The sequence below is a fragment of the Cucumis melo genome, chromosome 9 (genome assembly GCF_025177605.1).
Source record: "Cucumis melo cultivar AY chromosome 9, USDA_Cmelo_AY_1.0, whole genome shotgun sequence".
Lineage (NCBI taxonomy): Eukaryota > Viridiplantae > Streptophyta > Magnoliopsida > Cucurbitales > Cucurbitaceae > Cucumis > Cucumis melo.
Genome location: NC_066865.1, coordinates 4,779,828 through 4,796,933, shown reverse-complemented (window position 1 = coordinate 4,796,933; position 17,106 = coordinate 4,779,828). Strand labels below are relative to the sequence as shown.

Below are 17,106 nucleotides of genomic sequence, written 5' to 3'. Positions count from 1 at the left end.
AGATATAGGTATTAGCAATATTTTTAAGGTTATTTGAGCATTTGTCCCCTGTAATGTTCGGCTAATTGATACTACAAATGCATTTTCCTTATTTTAATATTTTTGTGTTTATTTATTTATTTTGTAGATTTCTTTCCTTATTTCAATGTTGCATTTTCCTTCTCCTCCACAATTCATATTTAAGAGTATATATACATGGTACTTTTTTTAGGTCTTTCTCCCGTGTTTGTCATAAACTGCGAGAGTGTGTCAAACTTAATAATTGTGAAACAAGAAGCATTATATATCTTAAGGTGTTTCCCTACGTCGTCTTGAAGTTTTACTTGTTATTTGAGAATGAATTCACAAAATTAGAGGATGAAAGGGAATCTTACGACTCATGATGAACCCTAAATTAGCTCTATTGAAAGTCTCACGTTTTAAAAAAGTTCAAACGATCATTCACTAAATTGAGTGTTTTATATATTGTTATAATTATTGTTTATTTATAAATAAGCACAACATTATAATGATTATCAACGTAAACATAGAGATAAATCATAAATTTTCGTTACTTGACTTAAGAAGCTTTGTAAATTAAAACTGACATTACTTGTATGCTTGGCAAAAAAAAGAAAAACAGAGTATTTTTAATGCGTAGGAGAATGTGTCGATTTATTTGATAACCACATTTTCTAACATATGTGATTAAATAAAATAATAGTTTGGAAATGAAGGTTTCTTCTTTAAATTAAATTTTGGTTCTATCTTAAGAATAAATAATGACAAAAATAAAATAATTTAGTTCAAATTCTAAATCTAGTAAAAAATTGATAAAATTGATAAATTATTTAAAAAAAGATGGCTTTAAAGTTGTTCTTACTATGTCCTTGACTTTAATTTGCAAGTTAATAATTTTTATTTAAAACTCTCTATTTGGTTAGTCTCTAATTTAATTTGGAATTTACTATGTTTATTTGATATTTGGATTCATTTTTTTACGTTATTTTAAAATATTCATTTAAAAATTTAAACTTGTACTTTAATTTGATTGAATTATTCTCCAAAACTAAATCCACTTAAAAATTTATTAATTTATTCTCTTTTTTTTTTTACTCAAATCCAATATTTTAAATATAAAATTAGTAATTAAGATAGTTAATATTTATCGCAATTGTCATGTTTTTCAGAAAAAGAACAAAGTGATTCGTGCTTTTGCAGCTTTAACAAACATGCAATACTTAACTTGTTAGTAGTATTTATGATGCATGGAAATTCGAATCTCCTAACATTTAAACAATAGATTTAATATAGGATATCAATACAAGGAGGGCAGGAAAATTGACAATGTGATCATAAAGCTCCTAATTTGAATGACTAAATTGAAGCGATTGAAATTATATGGATGGAATTAATTAAAATTTAAAAAGCTATATTATGGTAAAGTAGTAATAATAATAATATTAATATTATTATTATTATTATTATTATTATTATTATTATTATTATTATTATTATTATTATGTTGGTTGTTTGAAACATTGATTTTGAATTGGTCGGTGGGTTCCTGCATTACACAGACCTATCTTCATCTTCACTTAGGCCTTTGACCATTCTCCAATGCAAAAACCCCCACTCAATAAAATCTCTCTTTTTCTTGGACTTTGCCCCAAAACGATTATCATAAAATCTCATATGATTTTCTTACCCTATAATACGTTAATCCAAAGCCTCGTATGTTTTCCAAACCTCATATGCTTTCACTTATATTTTATTCATACCCATATCAGCTTCTCCAAACCCAACTGTTGGGAATACTCATATGTCTTTTTAAGCTTATAAATATTGATTTATATCATTAAATTTGTAGGTTTAGATAAAGCCTATATAAGATTAGAAAGACTGTGGGAGAAATTGAAAATTAAATGTCATTAAACCTTGTAGGTATTGTCACACTAACCTTAGCCATGTGGCAATTAACCATATTATAAGTTCGAGGTTGGCCACTTCCTATAGAAGCTAAGAGACATGAGTGAATATTTCACCCGACAACCAATAATGTTGTGGAACTTTAAGAAATTGGATAAGTCTAAGCTCATGAAAGTCTAACTTAATGTACGCGAGTTGAGAGGTTGATAATAGTTTTTTGTGACCTCATGTCCCATCTAAACTTTAAAGTGAGCAAGTAGAGTATGTCAGGAAGATCCAATCACGAATTTATTCAAGAAATTTGATTGGGACAAGATAGGATAACCATGATTGGAGTCTTCAACGTAAATACACACACTTGAGGAAAAAAAAACTCTATTAAAAAGTGATAATTAACAATCAATAATGTTTATATTTTTAGTAAATACACCCTAATTAACTTAAAGCATAAGAATAAGAATGTAATATTGGAAGAAGCACCACATATTTTCTTGGTTAAGAAAAGTATGAATAACATGGGAAGAGAGATGGAGATGTGTGTGTGTCTTAAAAACACAATTATTCAAAAGAGAGACCCTCTCTATAGAGTGTTTAGAAATTAGATACGTGTATGTGTGTGAAAAGACACATTTTCTTCTGTAGGGAGATGAGAACATCAACAAAAAGACAAACACATGCCTCCAGCTTTCAATTTTTGACGACTACCCATCTCAATTATATAAGAAAAAAGAAAAGAAAAAAAAAAGAGCACTTCCAATCTCAAACAGTAGGTTAATTCAAATTTTATTCTCCAAAAATTGAACCAAATGGATAATAAAATAAATGAAATGTCTGAGTTATATAGATGATGATTCCCTTGGAATAGTTAAATGTGAAAAGAAGAATAAAATAAAAATAATTAGGGGGGGGGGGGGGGGGGGCAAGACTATATTATGAAGTTAAGGGGCACATGCCCCTCAATCCTTGGATAGTTGCACAAGTATGGACAAATTAAAATATAAAAAGAAAACATAAAAACAAAATTGAAAAGATATGTCATTTCAAAATAAGCAAATATGTTTTCATTGAAGGGGAACTTTTAGTTGAATGCCACATTCTATAATCCTATTCTGTGTCTTCCCAACTTCTTTTAACTTCTCTTCATCAAACCAGTCCTACTCTGTCTTTTTTATTTTTTTACAAATTCTTTATTATATTTGTTGTATTAAAGGGATTTTTTAAAAAAAATTCTGGTGGGTTGAATAATTATTTAATTTTTGGGTTTTTTTTTTTAAAAAAAATTAAGATTAAATATTATTTCTTCCACCTATGAATTTCTTGCCTTAAAATTTAGTAGGTGCATGTTTATATACCTTTGGTGAATTTTTTTGCAACGAATCATGGTCTCTAGGAGCAACACGTTTTGATGGTGGTTTTGGGGTGGTTGATTGCAAAATTTGGACAAAGAAAAATGTGTATGACCTAACTTCATGCGATAACAATGGTAGATTTATAATTTTCTAAAAAAAATGACATGCAAAACAAATAAATAGAGTATGATGAAAAAGTTAATGATGAAGAACCGTAAACTCAGAAGAATTTTCAAAAGTTTAGATCACCTCATTTTCTAGTCATATTGGGAATTAGTCGTAGGTTCATTTTAATCTTCCCATAATTAGGATATATAGTCTGTGATGATCTCAAACATTTTGAGTCATATTAGGAATTAGCAGTAGGTTCTTTTTAATCTCTCTAGGATTAGGATATATAGTACGTGTTTGATAATCTCAAATAAGTTGGATTGACCTGATTGACTAAATGATTAGTGGTCACATGAACTTATTTGAAACTAGGGAGATGTCCAATTTTTTCAAGAAGATAGGCCCTACGAGTTCCCGACTCCGAACGGGATGAAGATTGTCCGATTAAGCAAGGGAGTGGGAGAAAAAAAAATTCCCTATGAGATAAACAGGGACGAGGATAAAGAATGCATTCCCGACGCCATCTCGATTAGACTTTATTTATTTATTTAGTATAGTTATGAAAGGTTATGTTATTATTATTGTATAAATATTATATTTTAATTTGAAGTTTGATTATTTATTAGCGAAAGATAATAAATATATTTAAATTCAATATTTGATTTCTTTTTATTTCTTTCTAAAGTTGGTTAGTTCTTTAGGCCAAAATTAATTTGACTATTTGATGATCTTTAAATCCAAGTTGCCATATAAAACTAACAAACGATTTAGTGATAGATTTAATTGTTTAATTAGAATTTTTCTACATTAGCAATTTAAATTAATTGGCTTTTTTCGAAAAAAAAAAAAACTACCAATGAAAAATTCTTCTCATGGTACCCGATTCTGGTGAATTCATCACAGAAAATCTTCACACCGATCTCCTGAAATTTTTTAGGAATGAAGTGGAAAGCGAGGATGGGATAGGGAATGACATCCCCGACTCTACCCCATCTCGAGAAATCTCTATTTGAAACCAAGTACCATTTATCTTATACTTATCTTCTTCTATCTTTTTTTTTTCCCCTAATTTTTAGATAGTCCAAAATCATCCGTAACAAGGATAATATCCTCAAAACCTAAATTATATTTGTATTTATGTTATCTAGGATTTTGACCTTAGAGTTTTAAAAAGTGTACAATATAAACTCTAACTCCACTAGCATCTCTGAACTTTATAATATGATATTTTCTCTCTAATAATAAATTGTCATATTTCTACGGTAAACTTAGTAAACTACTCCAATTTTTTTTATTATTTATACTTTTATTATCTATAATTATCAATTTTTAATAAATAATTTACAAATATTTTTAAAATCAAACTAAATTTTAGAAACTAAAAAAATAACTAAATAGAAAAACTAGTTAGACATAGTTATCGAGAAAAAGAAAATAATGGGCTTACATTTTTAAAAAAAACAAAAAGAAAGAAAAAGTTACCAAACTGAGGAATACTCATAACACAATAAAAGCTTTTCTCAATTTGTTTGAATCCAATTAAACAGAATAAAAGCTTTTCTGTATTTGTTTTGATCCAATTTAAAAAAAAAAAAAAAAAAAATTTACCCAAGGCAAATTAAAAACTAAACATTGTAAAGAATGAAAATTATTTTAATCTAATTCCCTAAAAAGGATGAAGAGAACAAAAAAGGTGTGGATGAGGATCCACTCACTCCATTTATTACTCCTCCAAACCACAAATTGTTCAGAACCCACCCCCTAATTTTCTCTATTGCTCAACAGTACTGAAAACGAAAAAAAAAGAAAAGATGAACATATATATATATTTATTACTTTTACTAAACTGTAAATTATTATTATTTCATTACTATAATTATGTTTAAAAATTAAAATGAAAAGCTTCTCGAACTTGTCACAAAAATCTACATTCCGAATAAAAACAAATTGTAGTATTGTCAGACGTCACAGTGATCAACTCCAAAAAAAAAAAAATAATAATAATAATAATAATAAATAAATAAATAAAAAGACAAATAAACTCTTCAATTATTAAATCCCAAGTTTAGGTAAATACATATTTATAGTAATGAGGTAATTTTTCTAACTCCAACTATTGTTTTCACTTTTCCCATTTTCTTTTCAATATTAATAATGCTCCCCTAAATTAATGTATTAATACATCTCAATTAAGTAATTAATCTGAAATATTTATATTTAAAAAAACACGTGAACGTGTGATTTATGAAATGAAAAAATAATAGGTAATACGATCAAGTTGACACTATTGTTATGAATATGTTGTAGGAAAAAGAAAGGTACCTTCTATTAGTCATCTATAATCTTAAATAATATTGTAATGATTAATGATGGAAAAAAAGATTGGTAGTGTAAAGTGCAAATAAAGAGAGTAGATAGTTCACGAAATGGGAGTGTCCAATAAACAATTCGTCAAATAAATAAAAAAAAGTAAAAAATGGGTTAACTTTGGTTAGAAAAAGTTGAGTGTTAATTGTAATTAGAGTTAAAAGAAGAGAAATTAGAAAAAGGGTAGAAAATAGAAAGGGTTAGTATGAGGGTAAAAGTTGATTTTGGTTTGTTAAAAGAAAGAAAGAAAGAAAGAGAGAAAGAAAGAAAGAAAGAGAGAAAGAAAGAAAGAGTGAAGAAGGAGGAAAGAGGAGAGATTGAGGAGTGCAGCCTATGGCTACTCAAATCCCAATCTCACTCAGATATTCATACATTTAATTCCAACTATCACGTTTCCTTTCCTAACCTACCCATCTTTAACACACTTTTCTTTTCTTTTTCTAACCCATTTTTATATATTTTGTTTCATAATTATTTTATTTTTCGTTTTCCTTTTCATTTTATGTCTTAAATTTGAAATTTCAATTTCAATTTCAATTTCAATTATTGTATTTAACAGAGAAGAACGATGTTGATAAGCTTAATTTTTAAAATTAATAATTAAATAATTATGAGTTGGAAGGTTGAGGGATGGAACTTATTATTATTTTTTTTAAGTTTTTTTTTTAAAAATTTTATTTCATGTATTTATTATATTTTCTATTAGTTTGAATGGAAATTTTGATTGGATTAGTTTGTCCATGTTTTATATAGTAAAGACTTACTGATAGTTTCTTCTTGAAAGGAAAGTAATTGAATTACGAGGAACAGTTTTCCTTTTTTTTCTTTTCATTTTTTAATAGGTCATACAGATATTAATGAAGTTTTAACTTTTTCATCCTTTTAACTTAAATTAAGCAAATATGGATATATTCGGATTGTTTTTAAATATAGCAAGATAAATCAAAATATAAATTGGTTATATTTTTACAAAAATTTTATTTATAATTAATTATCTATATTTTAAAATTTAAAAAAAAGAAGTAAAATGGAGTGATGAAAGATGAGTTTAGTTTTGGTAGCTTGGAGTAAATTGATTATATGCATAGAACCATAATGACAGTGTCATAAAATAGAGATATGCGTTGGGATATATAGTTAAAAAGAAGTAATAGTGTGAAGATGAGAAAATTGAAATAATGTGGATTTACATAGGAACAAAAAAGTTTGAAGGTAGGTTTTAACTTTATATTTGAAAGTGGTTTGTGGGCCTATAGAAGGCCCAGGTGATAGAGGCACTGCTACTCCCATTTTTTGCTCTCTTTCTCTTCTCTTTTACATTACTTTATAAATACAAACCCCAAACCCTTTCCCTTATTTCCTCTTCACTCTTCAAACCAAAATTAAATTAAATAAATTTCAATATCTTCCTTTTTCTCTTCTCTCTCCCTTCTCCTTTCCTTCAATCCCTCCAATCTCTTCCTCACTGAAACTTGAAAGAGTGTGACCAAAAAAAGCTGTAATCTTCTTCTGCTTCATCCATGGCTTCCATAGTCGCTGCTACTGCAACAACAACAACTACTACTACTACTACTACTACTTCAACTATTACTCCCACTGATCCCCCTTTTTACTTTGATGAGAAATGGAAGTTCTCCAAGAAGGAAGGTTTAAGCAGATCAACTCGTTCTTCCTCTTTCCCCATCATCAAAAATTCCTCTCACAGACGTTGTTCTTTCACAAGAAAGTGCGCTAGATTAGTCAAAGAGCAGAGAGCTCGATTCTACATCATGAGACGTTGTGTCACCATGCTCATCTGTTGGCACGATTACACCGATTCTTGAGCCTACCCATCTCCTGAAACTCATAAATCTAAAATACACATAAGAGAGAGATTTTTAAAATTTTCTCTCTCTTTCCATCACATGGGTCAGGTCGAGAAACACGCTTCAAAACAGAGAAAACTCCCAGATTGGCGTATTGAAGAAGAAGAAGAAGATGGATGCATACATAGATACACATACATACATACAGCCAGGTGAGAGAAAACAAGATGATCTCTTCTCATAAAAAAAAAGTTGTTAATGTTAAGCGAGATCGATGAAGAAGAAAACCCCCTCGATTGAGAAGAATATGTATGTTTTGTTCTGTTTTCTCTTTGTTTGTTTGTTCGTTCTTGGTCACTGAATCTCCATTAGAGTCGGTGTTTGGTGTAACTTTGTTCAGAGTTGTATGAGAATATGGAGAAAGAGAAAAGAGAGAGTTGAAAAGGATTAAAGAGGGGTTATTTGTGATGTGAAAGAGAATCAGAAAGTGAAAGGAATTTGATTTATGGTGGTGTAAATGGGGATCGAAATTGATGATGAGGAGTCTTTCTCAGATCTCTCTGGATTTACAAATTTTGAGATTTTAGAGAGGAAAGAGATGAAATAAAAATGGTAGAATTTGGGGAGGTGAGTATTTTATGGATCTAGTGTGCTTCTTCTGACAAAAAAACAATTAATAATTAATAAACTTTGTTCCAATTGTTTAATTACTTACACATACAACAATATATAATTATAATTATATATGAAAAACAGAGTGTTTGAACAACATGGATCAACGTGGGGTGTGGGAAACAGTGATGAGATGAGAGGAGGCTCCTTCGATTCAATTCTCCAAGGGCCAAAGGCCAAAGGCCAAACTACTTCCACCCACTTTTCTTATTTTTGTATCTATCAAAGCCCTTACAGATTTGATCCTTCAAACTTTGGAAAAAATATGCCATTAGGTTATGTCACTTCAATATTTCATGAAATTGTTGCCATCACTTTAATCATTAATCCATATGTCAATTCTTGCCTTATTTATGGTTTTCTTCTATAAATTCTTCGTTTTCTTTTTAATCAATTTGTTATGCTAACTTACTTTATGTTTTAACAAAAAGTTTTTAGTTTTTCTTTAAAAAAATATAATATTTGTAAATTTTATTTTTTTGTTCAAATTTATCACTTGTCAAAATGAGATTATTAATCCGTGGTATAAAGATTATTATAGTCTTAAAAGATGATATTAGTAGACTATAATAAAAATTGTTAAAAAATTTAGACTTTCACTATTGACTATTTGTTACATACAAATGTTTGTGTGATCAAAATTATCCATCAACAATATATGTTTATTCAAATTACATGATGACACATATATCAAATTTTATAAATTTCTGTGGAACAATTTGATTGAAAACTTTTATTAGATTAAGAACATTTTATAAGACTAAGGTCTAAAATTGATTATTAGGAAACATTATCATAATATTATATCATTTGATTGTTTGTGTAAATTCAATGTAAAAGATATAATAGTTTATTGAAACAATAATTTGCATATCTTGTCAACAAAATTAGATATTTGATGTGATATTTTATATGTTAAGAGTACATAAATCGCTTAGAAAGAATTTAATAAACATCTAAAAACGTAATTTAATAATTATTAGTTACTATAAGTTAGTTATTACAAAAAAAAAAAATCAAAATATTATTTTAATTCATAAACTTTTCTTGTAATTTAACATCTAAACTTTCATAAACAATTCTTTTAGTTTCTCGGAGAATTCAATTTTGAAAAGAAAAAACAATATAGTAAATTCATTTTATAAGAGTGTTTAAAAGTCATTTTTCGTTTCGATCATCCTCCTTTCAAATAATTATAAATGAAAAGTAATTTTTTAAATTGTATTTATAAATATTTTTAATAGTGTTGTATTAAAAACGAAATAAATTTCCATTCATTTATTTACATTATTAGTTAATCATATTATATTAGCATTAAATATTCTTTTTTCTTTTTTTTTTCTTTTCTGATTTTATGGTAATTGTTGAAAAATAGAAAAGGAAAATGTGAAGTAAAAATGGAGGGGAGAGAGAAGTGTGTGTTTTGATAGTGGAGGAGAGGGAGAGGGAGAGGGAGAGGTAGGTGGTAAAAGTAATTTAGAGGTAATGTTACTGAAAATTACAGTTTTAGGGTGGAGAAAAAGGGTAAATCTTTTTGACCTATTTTGTGGACCACTTGGACCTACGCTTTTTGGCGGTCAAATTTTTGGCCTTTTCTTTTCTAAAATTCCATTCTTTCTCAAACTCTATTTAATGCTTTCTTTGTCTAACAACACTACTTCTTCACTCCATTAATCTTCTATCTATTTCAGCATTATATCCTTTTTTTTTTCTTTCTTTTCTTTTCTTTTTTACTTTTAATGTGTACTCAGAAAACAAATATAATATTTCATATGTGGATATATTAAAACTCCATGAATAAGTATGCATGCCAAAGGTCAAGGCCATATCAAGTACTTCCAATGAAGCTCAACGCAAACAAAATTCAATCGTCAACATAAAATTAAGAACCTAAAGTGGAAAAACAAATCCAATGATCTCTAAAGAAAAAGAGTAGACCTATTTTCTATGTCAAACTAAATTTATGTGGACGAACAAAGGATATGGTATATTATAATTGTGGAAAGTATAAAGTTAATGATGAAACTGAAAGATGATTTGAGGTGAAGAATAGTATAGTTAGGAGAGATGGTAGTGTAGTGGTAATAAAAGATTAGCATCCAAATAAAACAAACACACAGCAATATATATTTGAAATGAATGGAATTAAGATTTGGCAAATGATTACCGGATTTTGACTTGGAGTGTTAGTGACGATAGGAAGTCCAAAAGGCAACCCAAAACAGAAGATTCTTTTCTTTTCTCATTATTATTTCCTTCCTAACAATTTCTTTGTCTTTTACTCACAATTCTCAAATTTTAAAATTCAATAATAATCCACAAATCAAATATGAACTCCTTTTTTCTTTTTTATTCATGATTGGACACCTCTAATTGTCTTTTCCCACCATAGACTTGGAAATCTTCTCAACTTTATTTTAAATCTTTTTTACACAAAAGGGAAATTGTTTTCTTGCTTTTATTTTTAAAACTAAGCTGTGGTTTCTCTTTTTTACGTGCTCTCCAATTGCGTACCTCTCTTTAGATTTATTTCCCATCACAACTCTTCCTTCTCATCAAATTTTGACTTCCTCTCTTCTAAAATTTTTATGAATCTATTAGTCGGTTGGATATGGATTAGAAGAAAATAATGACATCTATCTAAATTGAGGGGTCTATAGTTAAATTGATAAGTGAGGCATAGAGTTAATTGTATGGCACAGTGAACCCAATATAAGATAAGGTTTAGGTTAGGAAGTAGTTGTTCAGGTTTGGATAAATTTAAGTGATTAATTAGCATGAACCCAATTCTTATAAGATGAGTTAGAGTACCTAAGGCTAGAGTTGTTATTAGAATGCTACCTTGACCTAAACCCTATTGAGGCCAAACACACTTGAAACCATGGTCAACATGTCACAACATTAAAGGTCAAATAATCACTTTGTTTTATCAATCAGACAAATATAAAACCATAACTAGTATAGGGAACATGCATTCAATGGCTTGTTGTCATAATTCATTTATATGCCCACTCTACCACATTATATCTCAAGCCTAACTTGTGAAAATGCATTCAAACTATAGGATAGATAGACAAATTATAACATCTTGTTTTTAATAAGTCATATCCTAACTTATGATTGAAGTAGTGATTAAGCTTTTTCTTAAATTAAGAAAAGGGTGGTTAAGGTGTACATCTAACTAAACTATATAATATACGTAATAAAAAAATTAGTCTTAAATAAGGCTACAGTTTGGTTCATATAATTAGTTTTACAAAATTATATAATGGGAAAATATCAATGCTCCCGTTTGACCAAAATAATTAGTTATATATATATATATATATTAAAGGGATGTTTATAAAAATAACAAAATAATTTATGATATTAAGATCCATGTCACCATATTTTTTAAATTATAAAAGTAGCAAATTTAAAGCGAATAACCCTTTCATAACCCTGATAACTGATATATATAATTACAATTGTCATATTTACAATATAAAAAAAAATGTGCTACGGATTGCTTTTTCCTAAATTGTTTAGTTTATGCAATTTTTTAATAATAAAATATCAAAATTACAATTATATTAGGGGAACTTACATAAATCATAAAACACCAAACTATTTACGACCCTATAACAAAACTCATTAAAGTTAGCCATTTTTTTAATATTCCAGGTTCTCCTTCTATCTTTCTTTGTGCCATTCATCTTCTTAATGTTATTTCTTTCATCTTCTTAATGTTATTTCTTTCATCTTCTTAATGTTATTTCTTTCATCTTCTTTTTCTTGCGATTTCGTCTTTTTTCTTTCCTTTTTTTACTACAATTTATTTTCATCATCTTTCTTATTTTTCAATTCTTTATTTACGTTGTTTAATCTTTCCATCGTTTTTCTTCTTTTTTTCTTCTTTTTTTTGCTTTTCCATCATCTTTCTACTTTTCCTCTTCTTTTTTTTTTCGCTACGATTTCTTTCCATCGATTTTTTTTTCTTTTTTTACGTAATGTACAAAAAATAGCAAAATCTAAAAGATCATGTATAAAGAATCTTGAAAAAAAAAATCATTTAGATTGGAATAGCCAAATGTAAATGATGATGTAAAAAAAGTAAACGATGGTATAAAAAAATAAAAGATTGTGTAATCATTTAGATCGGGGTAGCCAAAAGTAAACGATCGTGTAAAAAAAATAAACGATCGTGTACCAAAAGAATTAAAAAATTCGTGTACCAAATTTTGAAAAAAAAAATCATTTAGATTTGGGTCATGATCGTGTAACCAAATTTAAATGTAATCAAATTAAACGATAGTGTAGCAAAATTAAGCGATGAAATTGGAAAGATAAATTGGAGTCATATCTAAACGATCGTGTATAAATTGATTGCAAATATACTTCGTGCGTTTTTGACGGTGTGGTTGATGGAGTATTTTTTGTATTTTACATGGTGGGCCTCTAGATTTTTTTCGTTTTTTGAATTGTTCTATAAAGCATATTATATTTTTTGAAAAAACCCTGTTATATTATATCATTTGAATAAAATTTTTAAAATTAAGTGTCTTTTGAATTTTTTTTTGAAGTAATAGACAAATACATGAAAACTTGTAAAAGTTTATAATTTAACAAAAAAAAAAAAAAAAAATTTAAAACACAACTCTTCACGTTGATAGGGAAGTTCATTAATAGAAAGATTGGGGTGTTAGGTAATTAATAAAAAAAAAAATAGCCAAGATGATTAGATGGAATAAACGTTTAAATCATGATGGAAAAGGTATAATTAGAAAGAAAATAATACCAATAATAAACACATATAATAGAAGTAAACTATCTTTTTTTTTACCGACATTTATAGAAATAGAATGGTAATTTGATAACCGATAGTGACACAATATTATTAATTATTTGTTATATTTGCTATAATATAAAAAAGATGTGTTATGAGAGATTTTTTTTTATAAAAAATATTTTTATCATGTGTTTTAATTTCTGTTTTTACAAGTAAGTTGAAAATATGAAAATGAAATAAATTGATTATTAAAAATATGGAAACAGAAAAAGGATTGGTAAAAAAGAAGGGGGTAAATAGAAGTAAAAAGGAAAGAGGATGAAATGAAAAGGTGAAAGGGGAAGAGGTAGGAGATTCTTGAAGGGAGGGGTCCCACTTTATTTGGTTCTAAAAATCCAAAATATTATTTTCATCCAAACTCTGTGGTCCCCATTCTCTATTCTTATCTTTCCTGCCCTTTCCTTTCCTTTCCTTTCCTTTCCTTTCCTTTCCTAAATTAATCACATCCCCCATCCCCTTCTCCTTCTCCTTCTCCTTCTCCTTCTCCTTCTCCTTCTCCTTCTCCTTCCCCTAAATCATTTCTTTTCTTCACCAAATTACTTCTCTTTTCTAATCTTAATTATTTCATTACAACTACACCCTCCTACAAGATTTTGCAATATCCACCTTCTTTTCTTTTCTTTTCTTTTCTTTTCTTTTATTTTCTTTTCTTTTCTTTTCTTTTCTTTTCTTTATATATATATATATTATATATATATATATATATTTTTTTTTTTTAAAAAAAAATAACTATACCAATTAATATGATGATAGAAAGGGGAAGGGCATAGCAACAAATGAAGGGGACTTTCAGTGGGAAATAAAATATTAATTCCAAGTAGAAGATTACAAAAAAAAGGTAGAAAAAGAGCATGGAAATGGATTGATTAAGTTAATTAATAAAGGATTAAGGAGTGAATGAGTTTGTTTGTTTGATTGATGATGTAATTAAGGTTTTTGGTATTAAGAGGGAACGGCGGATGGGGCCATTGGGGAGGGGATTTGGTAAAGGGTCACAATCAAATGGCACGCCACCAACAACAATACGATATGATCAATGCTTTCCCTTTACAATTTACATTATGTTTTCTCTCATTTTCATCCCCCACCCCTCCATTCCTCTTATTAATTGCTCCAAATCTATATCTATCTAATGCTCTCTCTCCCTCATTCTCAATACCCACGCTCCTCCTCCAGCAAATACTTAAAACACATAACAAACGCTTTAACCCATGACATTTAAGCCATGGCATTGTCCGATGTGCACTCAAAATCAAATAACAACAAAAACTTCTATTTTAGTTGCTCTAATAATTAACAAACATCAAAGAACATTGATGGTGTGGGATCCAACCCAACAAATCTTTTTAAAATAAACCCCTAATATAAAGCTTCTCATTCAAGCCCACACCAATATCATATTTAATTAATTAGATGTTTGACTTCAATCTAAACACATAGTCACAGCTGACTTGGATCTGTTTTACGTGGATCAATCCCAACAACACAATCACATATATGTCTATTGGTATACAAACAAATTCGTTTTTGAATTACTATCCAACCTCCTTCAATTCCTCCATATGTTTTCCATGCAGTTTTTATTACTTACAAAATTTAGTCTTTAAATTTTAAAATACATATTTATTTAGTTTACCAATTTTAATTTTAACAATGCAAACTTCAAATTTTTAACTTAAATCTCATTAAACATAAATTTAAATTTTATGTCTATTATGTCATTTACGTGAACATATTTGACATACAAATTGAAAGTTCATAAAATAAATTTTGTAATTAATTTTCTTTTTGACTCTTTTTAACATTCTTCCAATATTTTAAACTAAGTCACTTAAACGAAGATTATGGATTAGTCACTAATTATATTCCAAACCCGACTAAAGCATAGTTGAATGAAAATGATACTTAGGAAAGGAAACATACATATCTAAATTTGCAAGGAAATATCATAAACAAATCAGACTATATTAAATTTAGATGAAAAAAGACAGGGAGGTAAATTGCAATGTAGATCATGGAAAGAATAGTAATAAATTTTATTTGTTAAAAAAAGTGTAAGGAGCATGAATAAAATCATTTTTGTGTTCATATTGTGTTAAGCCATCATTATCAAACCCACTATATTACACCATTCTTTTTAGTTCAATACCTTCTATCATCATTGATTACAAGCCTTCTTCAAGTCAATTGCCTATGGAATTGGAAATTGGATTACAAATTTACCACACTACAAAATTCATCGTTATTATTATCATCTTTTTGTTTTTCAGAAAAAGAAAAAAAAAAGTTAGATGCCTTTTCTTTTAATTTAATATTTTTCAAGTGATAAATCTAAAAGAATATATGAACTGAAATTTGTGAGAGAAAGAGAGAGTAGGAAAAAGGGAAGTTGATCTTTCAAATGAATAACTACGTACATAAATATTATCATATGGTCCAATTCTTTATTTTTGTCTTAAAATCTTTAGTATTTATTAAAATGCTTGTCAATCATATGTATATATTTCGTCACAAAAATCTTAATTCAAATACGGGTTTTTTTGTTCGTATATAGCAAAATGACGAGTGATTTGTTATATTTGAAAATAGTTATTGAATTTTGCAATTTCCAATAAAATTCTTTCGAAAAAGACGAAAAAAAGACAAAGAATTATATGTTTGGGCTGGACCGGGTCTTCAAGTCAGATTTCAACGGCCCAATAATAAAACACATTTGCTATAAGTCAGTCCAAGTTTATAATTTTGTAATTCATTATCATATTACAATTATATGTGTGGTTTATTAAAAAATAAAACCTTTTAAACTACTAATTATGCAAATGATTGAAGGGAGTTATTATGCTGAAAAAACCTTCTAAGGAATTTTTAGTTTCTATCATTTGCATTTGTAAGATTGTTTTAATTTGAATTAGATTAATATGTGTTTAAGATGGAAATAGTAAATACGTGCGTAGCAATTATTATTTATAGGTTTTAATTATTATGATGACTTAAATGAAGTTGGTACAACATGAAGTGTTTAAACATACATAGGAATTTAATTCATGTAGAAATGATATAAAAAGCGAATAAAGAATGAATTGATCGAGTAAAACTTGATTTGAGAATGAGTAAATGTGGGGCATATACAAATAATTGTATGGGAAGTTTTTAAGAATAATGAATTGATGAAGTTTTTGAATTTGTTTGGTACCTAACATTAACCATTACCAAACAAAAAAAATAAATACAGTCCCTATGAAAAATAATGTAATCTCCAATGTCCTAAGTTTTAATTTCAAACCACTAGTTGTTCAGCCAAATACATCCATTCCAACCCTCTCCCTCCTCTACCTTCAACAACCATACACTTTTCTTTCTTTGGAATAGGAAATATCTTTATTTACTCTAGCTACCGTCGGGTTCCGGTCCTAATCGAGTAGAAAATATTGAATGAGACCAAAAAGTTAGGACATCATTTGAAAAGTTATTTCTCCTAACTTAATGGATTATAGGTAACCAATTTTAGTTTCATTTCTACAAAAATATGATTGAAAAATAATTTTGTATCTTGTTTAACGTTTTGTATGGTAGTTTTCTTTTTTTTTTTTGAAAAATTAGGTAAAAGTCATCTATGAATGATGGATGATATGATGTCGTAAATATAGGTTGATTTGTATGCTTATAAAAAAGAGTTTAATTTGAAAGTTAATAATTTATTACTTGTTACTCCTACTTGATATTAATTTCTAAAATAGAAAAGATTTATCATGTATATTTATTTTACTTTTATAGAAAAAAATCCAACTTACAATCATTAAAAAAAAAACAAATAAACTACCTTTTTTTTTTAGCCTAATGTACAAATGTTACAAAGCACTATCGTATATATATTCAATGAGATACTCACACCAATACTCTTCCGATTGGGGAGATTCCTTTTACTAGTTCCTTAGAGACTTCTAAACTAATGTTGTACATTATCTTAGATTGTCAAATATTATGGAACAGTGCCAACCATGTTACTTTGGCTTGATAAAAAAAAAAAAAAAAAACACATTTATAGTCTCTCTTAACTTAGTATTCT

The 17,106-nt window shown here is 27.8% G+C and overlaps 1 protein-coding gene across 1 annotated transcript; it reads left to right on the top strand.

The window, feature by feature from the left end:
* The first annotated feature begins 7,095 nt into the window (after positions 1-7,095).
* On the top strand, positions 7,096-7,695 carry LOC127150814 (small polypeptide DEVIL 11). Its single transcript, XM_051089476.1, has one exon. The coding sequence runs from the start codon at positions 7,256-7,258 to the stop codon at positions 7,556-7,558; it is 303 nt and encodes a 100-aa protein (XP_050945433.1). The 5' UTR covers positions 7,096-7,255; the 3' UTR covers positions 7,559-7,695.
* The last annotated feature ends 9,411 nt before the right edge of the window (positions 7,696-17,106 follow it).

Excerpts from the sequence above, each read along its gene's own strand:
- LOC127150814 (XM_051089476.1), top strand. The coding sequence starts at position 7,256 with ATGGCTTCCATAGTCGCTGCTACTGCAACAACAACAACTACTACTACT.